This window comes from Acomys minous, assembly GCF_964271855.1.
Source record: "Acomys minous genome assembly, chromosome: 1".
NCBI lineage: Eukaryota > Metazoa > Chordata > Mammalia > Rodentia > Muridae > Acomys > Acomys minous.
The window spans coordinates 51,351,605-51,366,646 of record NC_140483.1 but is presented as its reverse complement, the minus strand read 5'-3'; the positions used below and the strand labels follow the sequence as shown (position 1 = coordinate 51,366,646).

The 15,042-nt window shown below is 41.4% G+C and overlaps 1 protein-coding gene across 4 annotated transcripts in view; it reads right to left on the bottom strand.

Annotated features, from left to right (window-relative positions):
• NEK7 (NIMA related kinase 7) overlaps nt 1–15,042 on the bottom strand; it is a 128,434-nt gene that overhangs the window by 55,920 nt on the left and 57,472 nt on the right. For 3 of the 4 annotated variants that reach the window (XM_084799306.1, XM_084799305.1, XM_084799307.1), the window contains one exon: nt 1,058–1,198. The exons of the other annotated variant lie outside the window; for it this stretch is intronic. In XM_084799306.1, the coding sequence (XP_084655432.1) occupies nt 1,058–1,198 (141 nt within the window). The remainder of the gene's footprint in view (nt 1–1,057; nt 1,199–15,042) is intronic. 4 annotated transcript variants of the gene reach the window in all.

Here is a 15,042-nt window from a genome sequence, read left to right as displayed (position 1 = left end):
GCACTCTCTGTAATAGCTATGACAAGCATATGGATCACATGAAAAGTATAAAAAAAAAAAAGAAAAAAGAAAAAGAAAAAAGAAAGAAAGAAAGGAAGGAAGAAAGAAAAAGACAAATTACAACAAGTAGGAAATCTAGTCTTCAGAAGTTTCTACAGAGATTGGGTCTCAGAACAAGTGATAAGCCAAATGGGATATGGATGGCAGGAACCAACAATTAATTCACTCAGACAGCACGGAAACCTGTGGGGTGTCATTCATACTTTAAAACAAAAAGACAAGTGCTTTCCAGGACAAAAGGAACTTGGCAAGGCTCTGGGAAGTGGGCGTGCCTGGTGATTGCCCACGCTTAGCGGGACTAGAAGACCAGGGTCAGGGCCTGGCTTGGAAGAGGAGCTGAAAAATGATCAAGCTTGAAAAGAACAAAATTGGCCAACAAACTGATTCTACAACAACTTTAATACAGCTCGGGGACTTCCAATCACAGGTTAGTCCTCTCATTTCCTCTACGTCACCTCCCCCAAGTAAATCAGATCCCCCATCATTCCACTGTGAATGTGGCTGGACAGCCATCCCTTGACTTCAGGAAACATGTCCTATAGAGCAGCTCTTCCTTCTGATAGTGAAGAGATCCAGCACTTCAGCTGAGACCTCCTACTGCAATGTCTGGCGAGTGGGAACTCTCCCTTTGAGGTCGCCATCACCTCTAGTCATGGTTGGTGATGACGTGGAGAGTGTGGGGGGGGAAGCAAACAGGTGTCAACAGTTTAAAGCCTGAAAGTAGTGTTAAAACTAATCATTAATATCTGTATATTAGAGGGAGCACATAATAAAATGAGAACAAGACAGATTTAGCACGGGCCTTGTGCAAAGATGGTATGGAAATCTTCACTTCTACCCCTGTTTTACCTTCAAAATAAGCTTTTAAAATACACTGTTCATTCTTAGGATTCTCAAACTGGAACTCCATGACCCAAATCACTGCAGAAGTGGTTTTCCCCATCCAGTTTTTAGACACCACAATTTCACATTGATTATACAATTAGAATCATCTTACCTGCACCTTTTTTAAAGCTACTGGTACACTATCCAAGAGACAGGATGCTCTATAAACTTCACTAAATTGTCCACGACCAATTTTCTTTTCTATTCGGAAGTTGGCTAAGGTGTTATAGCCCATATCTGGTCGTAACGCCTTCTGCAATTAAAAATAATACAAAAACATTTCAACCACACAATATACATCATGGCACCTGACTTGAGTAGACGCACATATGGTATACCACCTACAGTAAGCTTGCAAACATCCCATGCCAACGGTATTTGAGTTCCTGAGAATATAGCAGGAACGTGAATATACAACTTTGGTCCTGAAGGAATTTACACTAGGGGTTGTGGAGGGCAGGTAATAAAATGAAATATATATGACATTTAAGAATGAGAAGGCTAAGCTGGGCATGATGGCGCACACCTTTAATCCCAGCACTTGGGAGGCAGAGGCAGGCGGATATCTGTGAGTTTGGGACCAGCCTCGTCTACAAAGAGGGTTCAGGACAGCCAGCGCTCTGTGTAACATAGAAACCAGGTCTCAAAAAATACGCCCCCCCAAAGGAAGGCTAGCTTTAAGCCTAGCACTTGGGAGGCAGAGGCAGAGGAATCTTACAGTACAAGGTCAGCCTGGCCTATGTAGTGAGTTCTAGGACTACCTCCCCCGACCCCCCCCCACCCCCGCAAAGAATGAGAAGGCTGAAAACACAATGAATCATCATAAAAAGGATGACAGGATGAGAAGGACTTTGAAATTTTAGGTAAGAATTTTTGGCAATTCGTCTTTAGTTCACATACTATAAGCTAGTCTCAACCAAGCTTGTATTTCTATGGTCCTTATCCTCTTAAAGAGCCATTGAATTGAAAGCGATACCATTCTCCATAGCCCCCCCCCAACTCACCCACTCACCCCCCACACACACCTATTCTAATCTGTCCACTAATACATGCAACAATTTTTAAATTCCTGACCATATATTAGCCTCTGAAAATCTAACGAACCAGTTGAATAAGCAAACAAATGAAATAATAAGTAAAAAAATTGTCAGTGGAAAGTTATACTATTATATTTTTAAATAACATTTTATTGTCTTTCCAAAATAAATTACTTATTTGCTTGTTTGTTTGTTTGTTTTTGTTTTTTTCAAGACAGGGTTTCAGTCTTGTAGTCGTGGCTGGCCTGGACTCACTTTGTAGATCAGGATGGGCTCGAACTCACAGAGATCCGCTGGCTTCTGCCTCCCCAAGAGATTACAGGAGTGCATTACTGTGCCTGGTTTATTTCATTCTTTTTTTATTTGCAAATTCGTTTTTAATTTTTTTTTTCATACAATATGTTTTGATTCCATTCTCTCTCTTCTCTCCAGTCCTCACAGAGTTTCCCCTGCACTTACCCAAGCTGATGCTCCCTCCGTTTCTCACTCTCATGGTCCTGCTCAAACTATGGCACCAGCCAAGGACAATAAAGGCAGTAAACTTTGAACCCCTACCCAGATCTAGCCGATGGACAGGACATTCTCCACCATTGAGTGGAGAGTGAGGTCTGACTTTCATGTGAACTCTGGTGCCCCATTTTTGACCACGTCCCCTTGATGGGGAGGCCTGGTGGCACTCAGAGGAAGAAGAGCAGGTTACCAAGAAGAGACATGATACCCTATGAGCATATACAGGGGGAGGAGGTCCCCCTCAGTCACAGTCTTAGGGGAGGGGACTGGGGAAAAGTGGGAGGGAGGGAGGAATGGGAGGATACAAGGGATGGGATAACAATTGAGATGTAATATGAATAAATTAATAAAATATTTTTTTAATTAAAACCAACACAAAGGAAAACAAAACAGAATACCCAAAAACAAAACCAATGAAAAGCACAACAAAACAACCATGGAGTCCGTCTTCTGTCAGTCACCTAGTCCTGAGCATGGGGCCTGCTGGTAAACCTAGTGCCACCCACTCCATTGAAGAAAACAGATGGTCCCTGTCCCAGCAGCCATTAAAACAATTCCATTCTTAGCTAACATCTTTTTTTCCTCTAGTACTGCTAATCAGCCAAAACCCAGAGTAATCAGAAATGGTTTCTGCTTTCAAACAGCTTCCCAAAACACAGAGAAAAGGTTCTGCACTGGGCTGTGACTGCAGCAATCACAGTACTGGGGGAGGTACACAGTGGTGAGGCCTAAGAAAAACTAGACTTATACATTTAACCATTTATCGGCATTCTTTTGTTGATTTGCTTGACTCCACAATGATACTAATAAAGTAATTCATGGACTCAGTCAGTCATGTGGGCATTGAGTTACAACAAACCTAAGCATTAGGGGAACAGCCACTGTCATTTCTCAGGGTTATAACCCACAGCCACGGCATACTCCTAATGCTCCTCGTGTTAGTAATCCACCCATATATAACATAACAAAATGGCCAGTTTAGCAATTACCATGCCCTTTTGGGGTGTAGGAGTGCTTCTTAACATTTTTGGTGTTTACATGAGATTGCGAAATTATTGTTAAGTACATCCTTCCAGCCGTCTCACAGCCTTAGTACTTGCTGTAAACATAAGCTAAGGTCTCGTAAACACAGCATTCCAGTGTGTCTACCTGGTACCCCCTCTAATGAGCTGAACATTAAAAACCTATCAATGCATTCAAAGATGGCACCATTCGTAAACAAATTACATCCAACTTGAACTCTTAGGCCTTCAAATGAACTTTGGGTAAGGCTGATAATGCCCTGTGCTGGGCTTATCTACGAGTCTCTTTTGATATATGAACAGTACATTAACTCCTAGCCTTGTACACTTTATCTTGCTAATTGCATCTCATTTGTTATACTGAAGGAAACTGTAATATTCTGCTATGGAATTCCATGACTTTAACCCACTTCTTCCTCAAAATGAGATGGGGAATAATTTCCAAACTGTACATTACTTTTGCTGAAACTCCCAACTCTACTTTTTTTTTAAATAGCATTTTTGGGCTGGAGAGATGGCTCATTACATAGGGCACTTGCCACAGAGTCTAACTGGGTTTGATCCCAGGAAACCATATGATGGAAGAAAAGAGCTGATGGCCTTAAGTTGTCCTCCGACCTCCACATGTGCCTGGCAACAAGAATACTCACACAAATATAAAATAAATTAAAAATGTAACAAAAATATTTTAAATAAGATAATCTTGTTTTTAAAATATATAATATAACCAAAACATAAAATTCACAAATTTATTTTATCATAGATCATAGGGTAATGTTATGATAATAAAAATAACAGCAATATTTACTACAGCAATAAGAGAAGTTCCACTGTGATGCTTGCCGCTTATTGGTCCCTAATTAGGGGTTTATACCTCATCTAATTCTATTCTCGTGCCAACCAATTATAGTCTTACCAAAACAAACATGCAGTACCCAGTTCCCAAAGATATAGCTCGTGCTATGCTGCCATGGGTACCAACAAAGTCCTCTACAAGGAGATACCACACTATGCATCTCAACCCAGTAATTCAAGATATTTGCAATTTCAAGTGTATTGAAAGTGAAAGTCTACTATAAGAAACACACACAATCAAAGTTAGAAAGCCATTAGGCTGCTCATTTATAAGATGAGTTTTGGAATCCCTGAATTAACAATGTCAACTAAGACAACACGGCACATATTTAACAATGGAAATACATAAAAGTATTACTTTCAGACACATTCCATGGACAGTAGTGTTAAAAAATGTCTAAGCTTCCAAAAAAAAAATCTCATGAAAAGAGGAATTATTAATTGATTTTTTTTCCTGATATAGATTTTTTTAAAAATTATTGATCAGGACACTCTTTCAAGACTTTCGCAACCCTTTTCATATCCTGGATACTTGCTCTATGAACTAACTTAAAGTAAACAAGACATTTTAGTAGGGTCTCGCTAGTGTACCCTCTAATGAAGTGAAAGTTAAAAACGTATCAATGCATACATGTGCATGCACACATATGCTCTTACACCACACACACACATACACACACACACACACAAACACACACAACACAGGCACACATACACGCACACTGTCTGCAGCACCCAAGAAACGCAATTTCCTCTTTTGCACACATAGAAACCATTCCTTCTCTTGACGAAATCTTGTCCATCTCAACCACAAAATACAGCTTCATTACCAGGAACGTCGTCGTCGAATCCATGTACTTTAAATCTGACTGGCAATCCTATCTTCTGTCTGCACAGTAACTTGACAAATATTAGCATGAACTGCTAAGGCGGTGTGACAACCACATGCTGAGAGCAAAGTCTCACTAATGTGTTTTGGCATGCAGGTTTGTAATCACACATTTACATATGCAATGACCTACATTTGCATGTCAGATCACACACTGTCTTGGTTTATTAAGACTGGGCACCTCCCTGTGCTTGGCGGCCGGAGTGGCGAGAGAGGGCCAGAGGGCGGTGTTTTTTGGCAGTTGAGGGATGAACTGCCACCAAGGATTAGGCTGATATGGCCTGAGCATTAGACACTTCATTAGACGTAATCTGTTTAACAGTGGGCAGTGTATGTAAACTTCACAGCCCATTTGCAGCACCTTTCTCCCCCCATGGCCTTTCTTCAAAGGGCAGTGTGGGTGAGTGACAGCCTGTCTCATCTGCTCCCATGTCCTGTCATGGAGTGAAGATTTGGAGAGCTGACAAGAGAAGGAACATAGCTGCACATCTCCAAGTACCCTTGGGTCTCACTACCTCACTGCAATTTGTATAAAAATCAGCTTGTGTGAGATGAGGTCTCCTTAAGGACTGGATTCGGTGTCAAGCTTCACTTTGGTGAATCGGACGCCACTGTTGATTGAACCATTTTATTGCTAAAAAAATAAAAAAAAGATACAAAATAGTCCTACTAAAGAACTATTTTTAGGCGTTATCTCCTTGAATGATGTCCAACTGCCCATGTCAACATGTTAAACTAATAGGTAAGTATGTAGATACACATGTATAATGTATATGGGACATGTTGAGTTGCCCTGGGAGTAACAATGAGATTAAAACCAGTATGAATTAGAAGCCAGGGGGAAATCACCTCCCACCTCTGTTGGCTGCTCTAGACTTAGAGCGAAAACGGACCCTCACTCTCTTCTAAGGTACATGAGATGGCATCTGAGAGGCACCCACTTAAAAGGTCTTCCAGTTTCATCAGAGCAAGCATCACTTTGTTTTTATCACTAAGAACCTTAGCGATGGATACCTTACGTGGGAGAGGCCTTTTAAGGTGGCCTGTGTCTCCTGGCTGTGGGCCCCACCCATCAGGGGTACCGTAAGCTCTGGTCTCCCCATGGTGTTGCACTAGCCTTCTGAGTAACTTCTTCACACGTGGCAAACCACAGCTGTCTCAGCAACTTAATAACATCATTAGCCTCTGTAAGATAACCATTTCAACTCTTTTAAGCAGCTTTATTTCCTGGGACCTGCTTCCCTGTCTCCAAGCCACCGAGGCAGCCAGCTGTTCTGACAGTGGGCATGCGGTTCCAGAAAGAGCTGTCCAAACTTACGCCCTATGTTAGCTAGGTTCTAGATCAGTGGCTCTCAACCTGTGGGCAACAACCCTTTTGGGGGTGGCATATCTAACATTTACATTACAATTCATAACAGCAGCAAAGTACAGTTATGAAATAGCAACAACATAATTTTATGATGAAGCACCCAGGACATAAGGAACTATATTGAAGGGCTGCGGCATTAGGAAGGTTGAGAACCACTATTCTACATCATACTGACTTTTAATTACTTATCTGCATACATGTGGTTCTCCAACTACACACTGATTTTTCAAAAGCAAAGACCAAGTTCTCAGTTTACAACTAGAGGCCAGGAAGAAGACAAACGTTTACTAAGAGAAGGTACTGGAAAATTCTGAGCGAATGTAAGGCATCAAGAACACAGGGCACGGCAGTCACTTAAGATGGTTCTAACTACCGCCTAGCACAGACACCAGGGCCACATAATGGAAAGGAACACCAGACTTGCAAGCCTCTGCGTTTCGCAGCCCGCCAACAGCTGAGAGTTCAAAAAAAAATCTCCTTTCATCCCATCTACTGACGAAGACTTTAGTAATAAACTGTGGTCCTTCTTGGGGTGATGGGAGAAACACTGACCACCACACTTCAAATCAACCTTGCTGGAAAAGCCTCGTCAGCCACGAGAGTCCTCTGTGTTTTCACAGAACTAGGGTTCTAGGGTTGGTCAGCAGGGCCTAAGCTAGGAAGCTCCCAGCTTCCGGTTTCATTCTAAGCCCAGCCAGTGCTCATCTCAACCGTTAACTTGCAGGGTCTGGAATCATCTCGGAAGGGTTATCTCAGGGAGTCTAGACTACGCTGTGCTGAGGGGGTGGTGGTGGCCTGTCTGCGAGGGCTTATCCTAACTGTAGGTGGATTAACTGAGGTGAGAAGTCCCACTGTGGTGCACCATTTCACGGGCTGGGCCCTGGAAGGAACGAAAGGGTGAATGGGAGATCAGCGACACGGCTTGTCTGTTCTTGAGTCTGGAACGATCTCCTTCAAGGTCCTGCCATAACGGGCAGGAACCTGGAGCTGTGAACTAAACAGTCCCTCGGTCCCTTAAGTTGCTTTTGTCAGAATATTTTTAATCACTGCACCAGAAAAGAAACTAAGCAAGCCATCCAGATCTGTTTTCTGTTTCTTGTCAAACAGGGGGCAGAGTCTACCACAAAGAACTTCATGTGGGTGAGCCAGTGAACAGGAAACACCTAGAAGAAAAGCAAGAGTCTCCCTCCCTGAAGAGAGACATTCCTTCAGCTCTGCAGCTGCCAAGACAGCCCAGCTCTTTAGCCTCCCCCTGGACTCTGCTCTGCCCTTCTTTCACTGGGCCACTGTGGTCTCAATCCAATCCTGTGCTGCACACGTACATGCAGGTGGCACACTCAAGCCGTGCTCCCAGTGCCTCCCAGACCCTTGCTGGGCCTTACAGTTGGGAAACTCAATACCATGTCCCTGGGCCTGACCGATGAACGGAAACAGCCAACAGGGCACATGTAACTGTAGTCGCTCTCCCCCAAATCCTTTTAACACTTGTAGCGATGAAACTTTTAATACATAAAAAATGTATAAAATCTTTGGTAGCACTTAGGTTATATGGTTGGAATATGGTTAAAACAGTTCGAAATCAAAGGGTTAACAACAGAGTGCTGGTCATGACCCATAAACGCAGTATAACACTGCATGCCCTCCATGACAAATGACACAGGTGGCACATGCTCAGTGCATAGGGTCTTCTAAAACTATACAGACTTCATGTCCCAGATAGTATTTTCAGACATTCATTTTTGGAAGAAAACCTAAAATATAACTAGCAAGGACACAAATATATGTCTATATAAGGTATTTTTAATACTATTTTATTCCTAACCAACTTCCATAACTCCTTACTTAAAAGGCAATATAAAACCTGATTTTGGAAGCACTTAAGAGTATTATTTTTATTACAAATTACTAACTTTAGTCTCTATGTGTGTGAGAGAGTGTGAGTGTGTATGTTTACTCAGAGACTATGCTCTGAAAGAATTCTTAGATCTCAGACACTCATATTGAAAATCATACATGGCAACTAAGAAATTAAGCTCTTAAGTGAATGAAGCTTTTACTATGTTAAATGTCCTGAGCTCTTGTTGAGGCATGTCTCACTGAAGTACCCATGTAATCATCTGTTAACTACAGTAATTATGATGATCTTCTCTACTTAAGCTGTGTTTCCTTCACATGAATACTTTTCACTTTTAAAATGAAATGTATTCTGTAAGACATTGGCTCTTATTTAAATAATTAAGAATTTCCTAGGATTAAATTAATTTCTCTAATTTGCTTTAAAATTTGAAAGCAAGGACATGTACTGAGCAATAGATGATTCAGGGAAAGAGTTTAATAATAATTCTCTATGGAGAAATTAGAAGAGCCACAGCATGGACTCAATAAACTCCCCAGAGAGGAAATTATGTCCTGATAGTCCTTGAGGTATTAGCAATGATCTGCCACGCAAGCCAGGACTAATTGCAATATTTAACACCATTAATAAGGTTTTATCATTACTGCAAATACCTCTTATAGAGTTTCGCTTTACTACTTGCTTAAAGCAATGAGTTTATATTAATGCTTTCAGTTTAGGAGTAAACTGAAAACTAGCGAAATACTGAAAGTTGATCAATTTTACTTTGCAGTGTATCTATACTGTCATCTCCTGTGTTTGTGAAGCACACTTCAAAATATACAAGTCAGACACCGTTTCTGACATACCTAATATAACCCTACTATATGTTATTTCCTACAGACCTCCTAGAAACCAGAAGAGAAAAACAAAATGCCATGCATATCATCAATGCCTAACTATTTGTGTTTCTTCTCATTTGAAAAAGTATTTCCCTAAAATGCTTTTATTTCAAAAGCAAACCATTCCTTAAGTCTATAGTAGACTTAACACCAGTTTTTAGAAATATGCCATTACTCACTCAGTAGATTTTGTAATTTAAAGGAGGAACTTCACCACAGAACAGGGAAATGAGTGACAAAGACACCCCACATACAATGTAATAGTGAGACCTGGTATTTGTAGTATATGATCATTAGTTATCTAACCCACTATAATAATTACATGATTGAATGATAAATACTTCATCTCTCTTACATTATCATGAACAAGGTAATTAAAGTTAGAGGCATCCTTATGTCCCCTGCTTTACCAGCTACATTTCACAAAGCAGAACATAGAAGAAAAGTCTGTAAAACAAGCAAATTCAGAGCAAAACAGATTGTCTTTAAGATTGCTCATCTATCCCACAAATATTAATATGGGCTGTTAAATAATAAAGAACCATGTAATACTATGACAATAAAAAGGCAACACATCCATGGTGGTATTTGATATTCATTCTGTATATTTACACACTGTGCAGGGAAATAATGTAGGGTAGGTTCATGTGGTTGAGGCTGAATCATGGTTACTTTAGATTATACAATGAAGGGATGATCTTGATGAGCATAAAACATTTACATTGAGATTAAAAGACAAAGAGGAGTGTAGAGGTAGAAGTCGGTGACAGAGAACTGGCTTACCACGTACCAGGGTTTGATCCTTAGCACTGGAAAACAAAAAGAATAAGTCTGTTGTATTCAAGAAACAGCAAACAGTATACCAGAGCTACAGTAAGATCAGCATGGAGGACTGTTAAAAAAGGAGGTTAAAGAGATAAGCACTGATGAAATCCCTTTGAGTTCTGTCCAAAAAGAATGGGGATTTGGGCTTTAATCATGGAAGCACTATGCTGTGTCCTGGGACACACTGTGCAGACACTTCAGGATGCTGAGTGGGAAAGGACCTTGGAAGGGGATGAGTGTAGTATGGCCAGGAAGGCATGGACTAGGCTCAGAAGTTTCCACAACATGAAGAGAAGGTAGAATCAAGAGGAACCAAGAGATCTGCCTTGGAGGACTGACAGACTCTGAGCACAACTGACTTCCGGCTTATGCACAATATGGACCGTCATCTCATTTACTGAGCTAAACTAGGTTAGAGGAGAAACAGTTCATACAGAAGATAGGTAATAAAAACGCAATAAAGGAAAAGGTTTAGTACAGCAAAACAAACAAACAAACAAACGACAGAAGTATGTGGGCCCAGACAGTTGCTGGCATCACGTGTGGTGTCGCATGCCTGTAATTCCAGCATGTGGACAGTCCTGTGGACAGTGGAAGCAAGATGATCAGCCTCAGCTATACAGCAAGGGGACAAGTTTTTAAAGATGTATTTTTATTTATGTTACATGTATGAGTTGTGTTTTGCCTGCAGGCATGGATGTGCACTGTATGGGCGTCTGGTGCCTATGGAGGCCAAAAGACGGCACTGTATTTCCTGGAACTGGCACTACAGATAGCTGTAAGCCACCATGTGGGTGGTGAGAACTGAAATGAGTCCTCTGAAGGAGCAGCAAGTAATTTTAGAGCTATCTCTCCAGCCCCAAGAAGACAATCATTGACAGCATGCTGTCCCTGTTGTCATCAACACCAATATATAACAAAGGTTAACTATTGCTGAGCAATATCCAAAAAGAAAGCTGCATGCTATTTCTATGGAGTTAAAAACTATTGTAATTTACTGACAGGAAAACTGAATGCAGAGGGATCAACCTCAGGACCTTGAATCACTGACCATTTGAAAAGGGATTTCTTCTCTACAGCTCAGGTTGATCTTAAGTTCACCTGTAGCTCAAGCTGGCCTGGACCTCTCAACCCTCCTGCTGTGGCCTCTTGTGATTATACACACATGCACCACCAAGTCCCATGCTACTGACATCTAACAAACCAATCTATACATTGAATGTTGCTCTTTGGAATTTCTACCACAGGGGGATTGATTGGTCTTACTCTAGAAAAGCTTCAACTACTGAAGAGAAATCTGAAAATCTAACTTGAGCATTGCAACAAGAGCTAATTAGTAAACCACATGAAAATTGTCTGTCTTAACTAAAACTGTATCTTATTTTGTTGGGAAAAATAACTTTATTGACAAAAGAAATACATAGCTCTTTAGAATTCTGGGCTATTCTCGATTATCAAAGTCATCCTAAAAACTACTGAGATTTCATTGCTGTGATTCCTATAATTACACTTCTGAACTCAGGTCTGAACTCAGCTGGAAAGTCACTCTGATGACTTCTGGCCTCACCCTTACCCACATCATTTGGAATGACTTCAAACTCCAGAGAGATGACAAGAGAATGTCAGCCTCTAAAAGTTCTCCACATGTCCCAAAGCATGTCCTTTGAAATATGAGGAATGCTCACTCCTAAGTCTGCAAACATGAGTTATCACTCTAAAAGCAAGAGAAGCTCAATTACATTTTAAATACTTTGAAATAATTTCTCATTTGACAGCCTTCTCAGTATTATGTAACTGAATAAAGGAACTCTAAGCAACTGGGACCCACAGATCCATCTGAACTGAAGAGGTTAAAATAAAACTTCCCATTAGAGATACTTACCCACTCAGCAAGCACTTGTCGGTTACCTATCACTCATCATTCATTAATATAAAACACGATATATAAGTGAGAACAATCCAGGCCTTACCAAGCCTGTAATTCCAGCCATGTGGCAGGCCAAGCCAGGAGATTTTTTAAATTCAAGTCATGCCTGCACTGTAGAGTGAGGTGAAGGCCAACCCAGGCCATTAGCGAATGCCTGTTTCTGAATAAAAAATTCATAAATGGCTGGACCTGTAACACTAATACAGTGTTTGCCTAGCATGTGCACGGCCCTTGATTCAATCCCTCATACGCAGGCAGAGTTTAAGAGATAAGGAGACAAGTACTATATAAAATATACGTATGTGTGTTTGTGTGTGTTTAACAAGCCTACTGGTTTTCTCAGAATGATCTTTTTATTATCTGCTGAATTATCTACAATGCAAGAGAAGCCTCTGGTCTGGTGGAGGGAATGGAAGAGGTAAGTAGTCTCCCAGAATGTTTTAAATATCGAGTTATTGGTGCCTGATAAATCAAACATAAGGAGAGAAGGGGGAAGCCAGGCATGGTCCAGCCTCAGCGCAACAAGGATGAACTGGCCAATAGCTGGGATTAGGAAGATGAGCTGTAGCCTAGGGAGGAGGCAAATGCTTAGGGATCAGCTTGAGATCGCCATCGTTACAACGGGCAGTCCCACCTTGGGAAGGCTGCTGAGCATATGAGTTTGGGAGGAGCAGCATTCCGGGTTGAGATGACTCTGAGAGCCACATCCATGAGATTTAAGAATGGAATACTGCCCGGATAAGGAATGCAAATGGGTAGAGAAGAGATGTGAAGAACTAAGACTTAGGGGGAGCCACAATTAAGATGTTCTGGAGGTGAGGAGACACAGGGCAAAAGGAGGCCAGTAAAACAAGACAGAAAAGAGATATACGGAAACCAAGAGAAGAAAGAGCTTCAAGGAACAGATTATGGCTAATGCTCTCCCAATGCGGTTGGTACGATAAGCCCCCGGTAGCTCAGAGGGTAAGGGGGGAGGGAAGCTTACATGGAGTAAATTTACGAAAAAGAAGAAATGACTATAAACTATTGACTATGAACACCCCTTTCTAGAAAAACTGAAACTGAGTAGGGGTTAGTATAGGATCTGGGCTGTATTAAGAATTTTGGCAGATGAGGGCAGGAGGATAGGTCCATCCCATAATGGTGACAGACTACCTGAGCACAGATTCCAGCTATGAAATGTGTGATTTTTCAGAACGAACGTGTCAGCTGAGAGTGAGATCAGGGGATGAAACAGTTGGCCTTGGAGGAAAGCAGAGCAAGCAAGCAGGAGAGCTTGCGGAGACCGTGGGAAGCTTCCAGACTAAGAATGTGAGTGCTGAGAAGCCTCGGGCTTTACTGAAGGGTCAGACCATGACACTCAATTAGGGGTAGACTGGCTTTGCTCAAAACTGCAGTGGCAAGCCGGGCTTGGTGACGCACACCTTTAATCCCAGCACTGGGGAGGCAGGGACAGGCGGATTGCTATGAGTTCAAGGCTAGCCTGGTCTACAAAGTGAGTCCATGATAGCCAAAGACACACAGAGAGACCCTGTCTCAAAAAACAAGCAAACAAACAAACAAAATAACAACAAAAACTGCAATTGCAATTGATCACTCTGTGCCTGTATGAAGTAAAAGCTGACAAGGAGACCACACCACCTAAATTGATATAAAAACTTTGCAAAGTATGTGCTCTGTTCAGTGCCAAATGACAACACCTTCACAACATGAATTCATTAGAGCAAACAAAATAAGCCTTGCTGCTCAGAAAATAACTCCGGCAGATAAACTGAGAGAGAAGAAGGCAATATATTGATTGACTATGACCAAACCCTTAGACACACTGTGAGCCACCAGGGCGCTACCTTCCTCCTGCTCACAGTCAGCACTTTCTGTACTCTAGTGCTGTGCTTGGCCTCAGCTGTCCTGCTGCCTTTACACATTTGAAAATCTAAGTGGTTTCTAGTTGGCCTGCCTGGGAATTTAAAGGAATGGCTGGTACACCTTGTGGCTAAGACGCGGACTAAAACGGTGTCCACACACTCCGCAAACTGTAAAAGTACGGACTGTTCTCCACATGTACCTCTGGTGTGTGTTCCCTATCCCAAGCAGCCCCGAGATTACAGTATTTCAATTTTTAGAATTCCTGATGCTCTGATCATTACTAAAATGAACCTTCTTAGAAGTTCTTGGAATTGCACTCTGATTTGTTGTTACAGAATCAATTTTAGAATTAAAAAAGTAGATATGCAACATAAGCCTCCTCATTTAAAAACTAAAAAACAAACCTTTATTGAAATGTAAAATTTCATTACATCCATTAATTTAGTCTTCCGGTAGTATTTTGATTTTTTTTTTTTTTTTTTTTTTTTTTTTTTTTGGTGTCCACCTTTTAGACCATCTGAATTAAAGGAGGAAAAGGGAAATCTACTGTTGTAAAGGAGGTCCGTGAACGATGACCTACAGAAGAATCTAATCAAAAGTGCATTCGCTGCTCTCTAGACAGTAGTGGGCACTATCAAGGGAGGAAGACCAGGAACGCTAATGAAAAATTTGCTTTAACTTCACGAGCACAGCAGTAATGAAAAAAAAACAAAACCATAAATTCCATATTCTAAAACTTAAACACAAAGGGATTCATACTGTACTACATAACAGGCTGCGTAACATGCTACGCATGGGTTTACAGGCTCATCTCAAACAGAAAAGGGGAGCCATGCTAAGAATACACACTGCTCATCACTCCATTGGAATTGGTGTCTGACACTTAAAAGAGGCTTCTTTAGGCTGCTGTTTACGTCCAGGCTTCCATTAGCATTACAAAAGGGAAGGAGTCACCAGGCTAACCATATGTTGCCATATCACCCCCGTTATTCAGGCCAATGGTGTGGAACAAAACAAAGGAAGGTTGTCAACCCTGAGCCCAGGCTGTCTTTCCTTGTCTT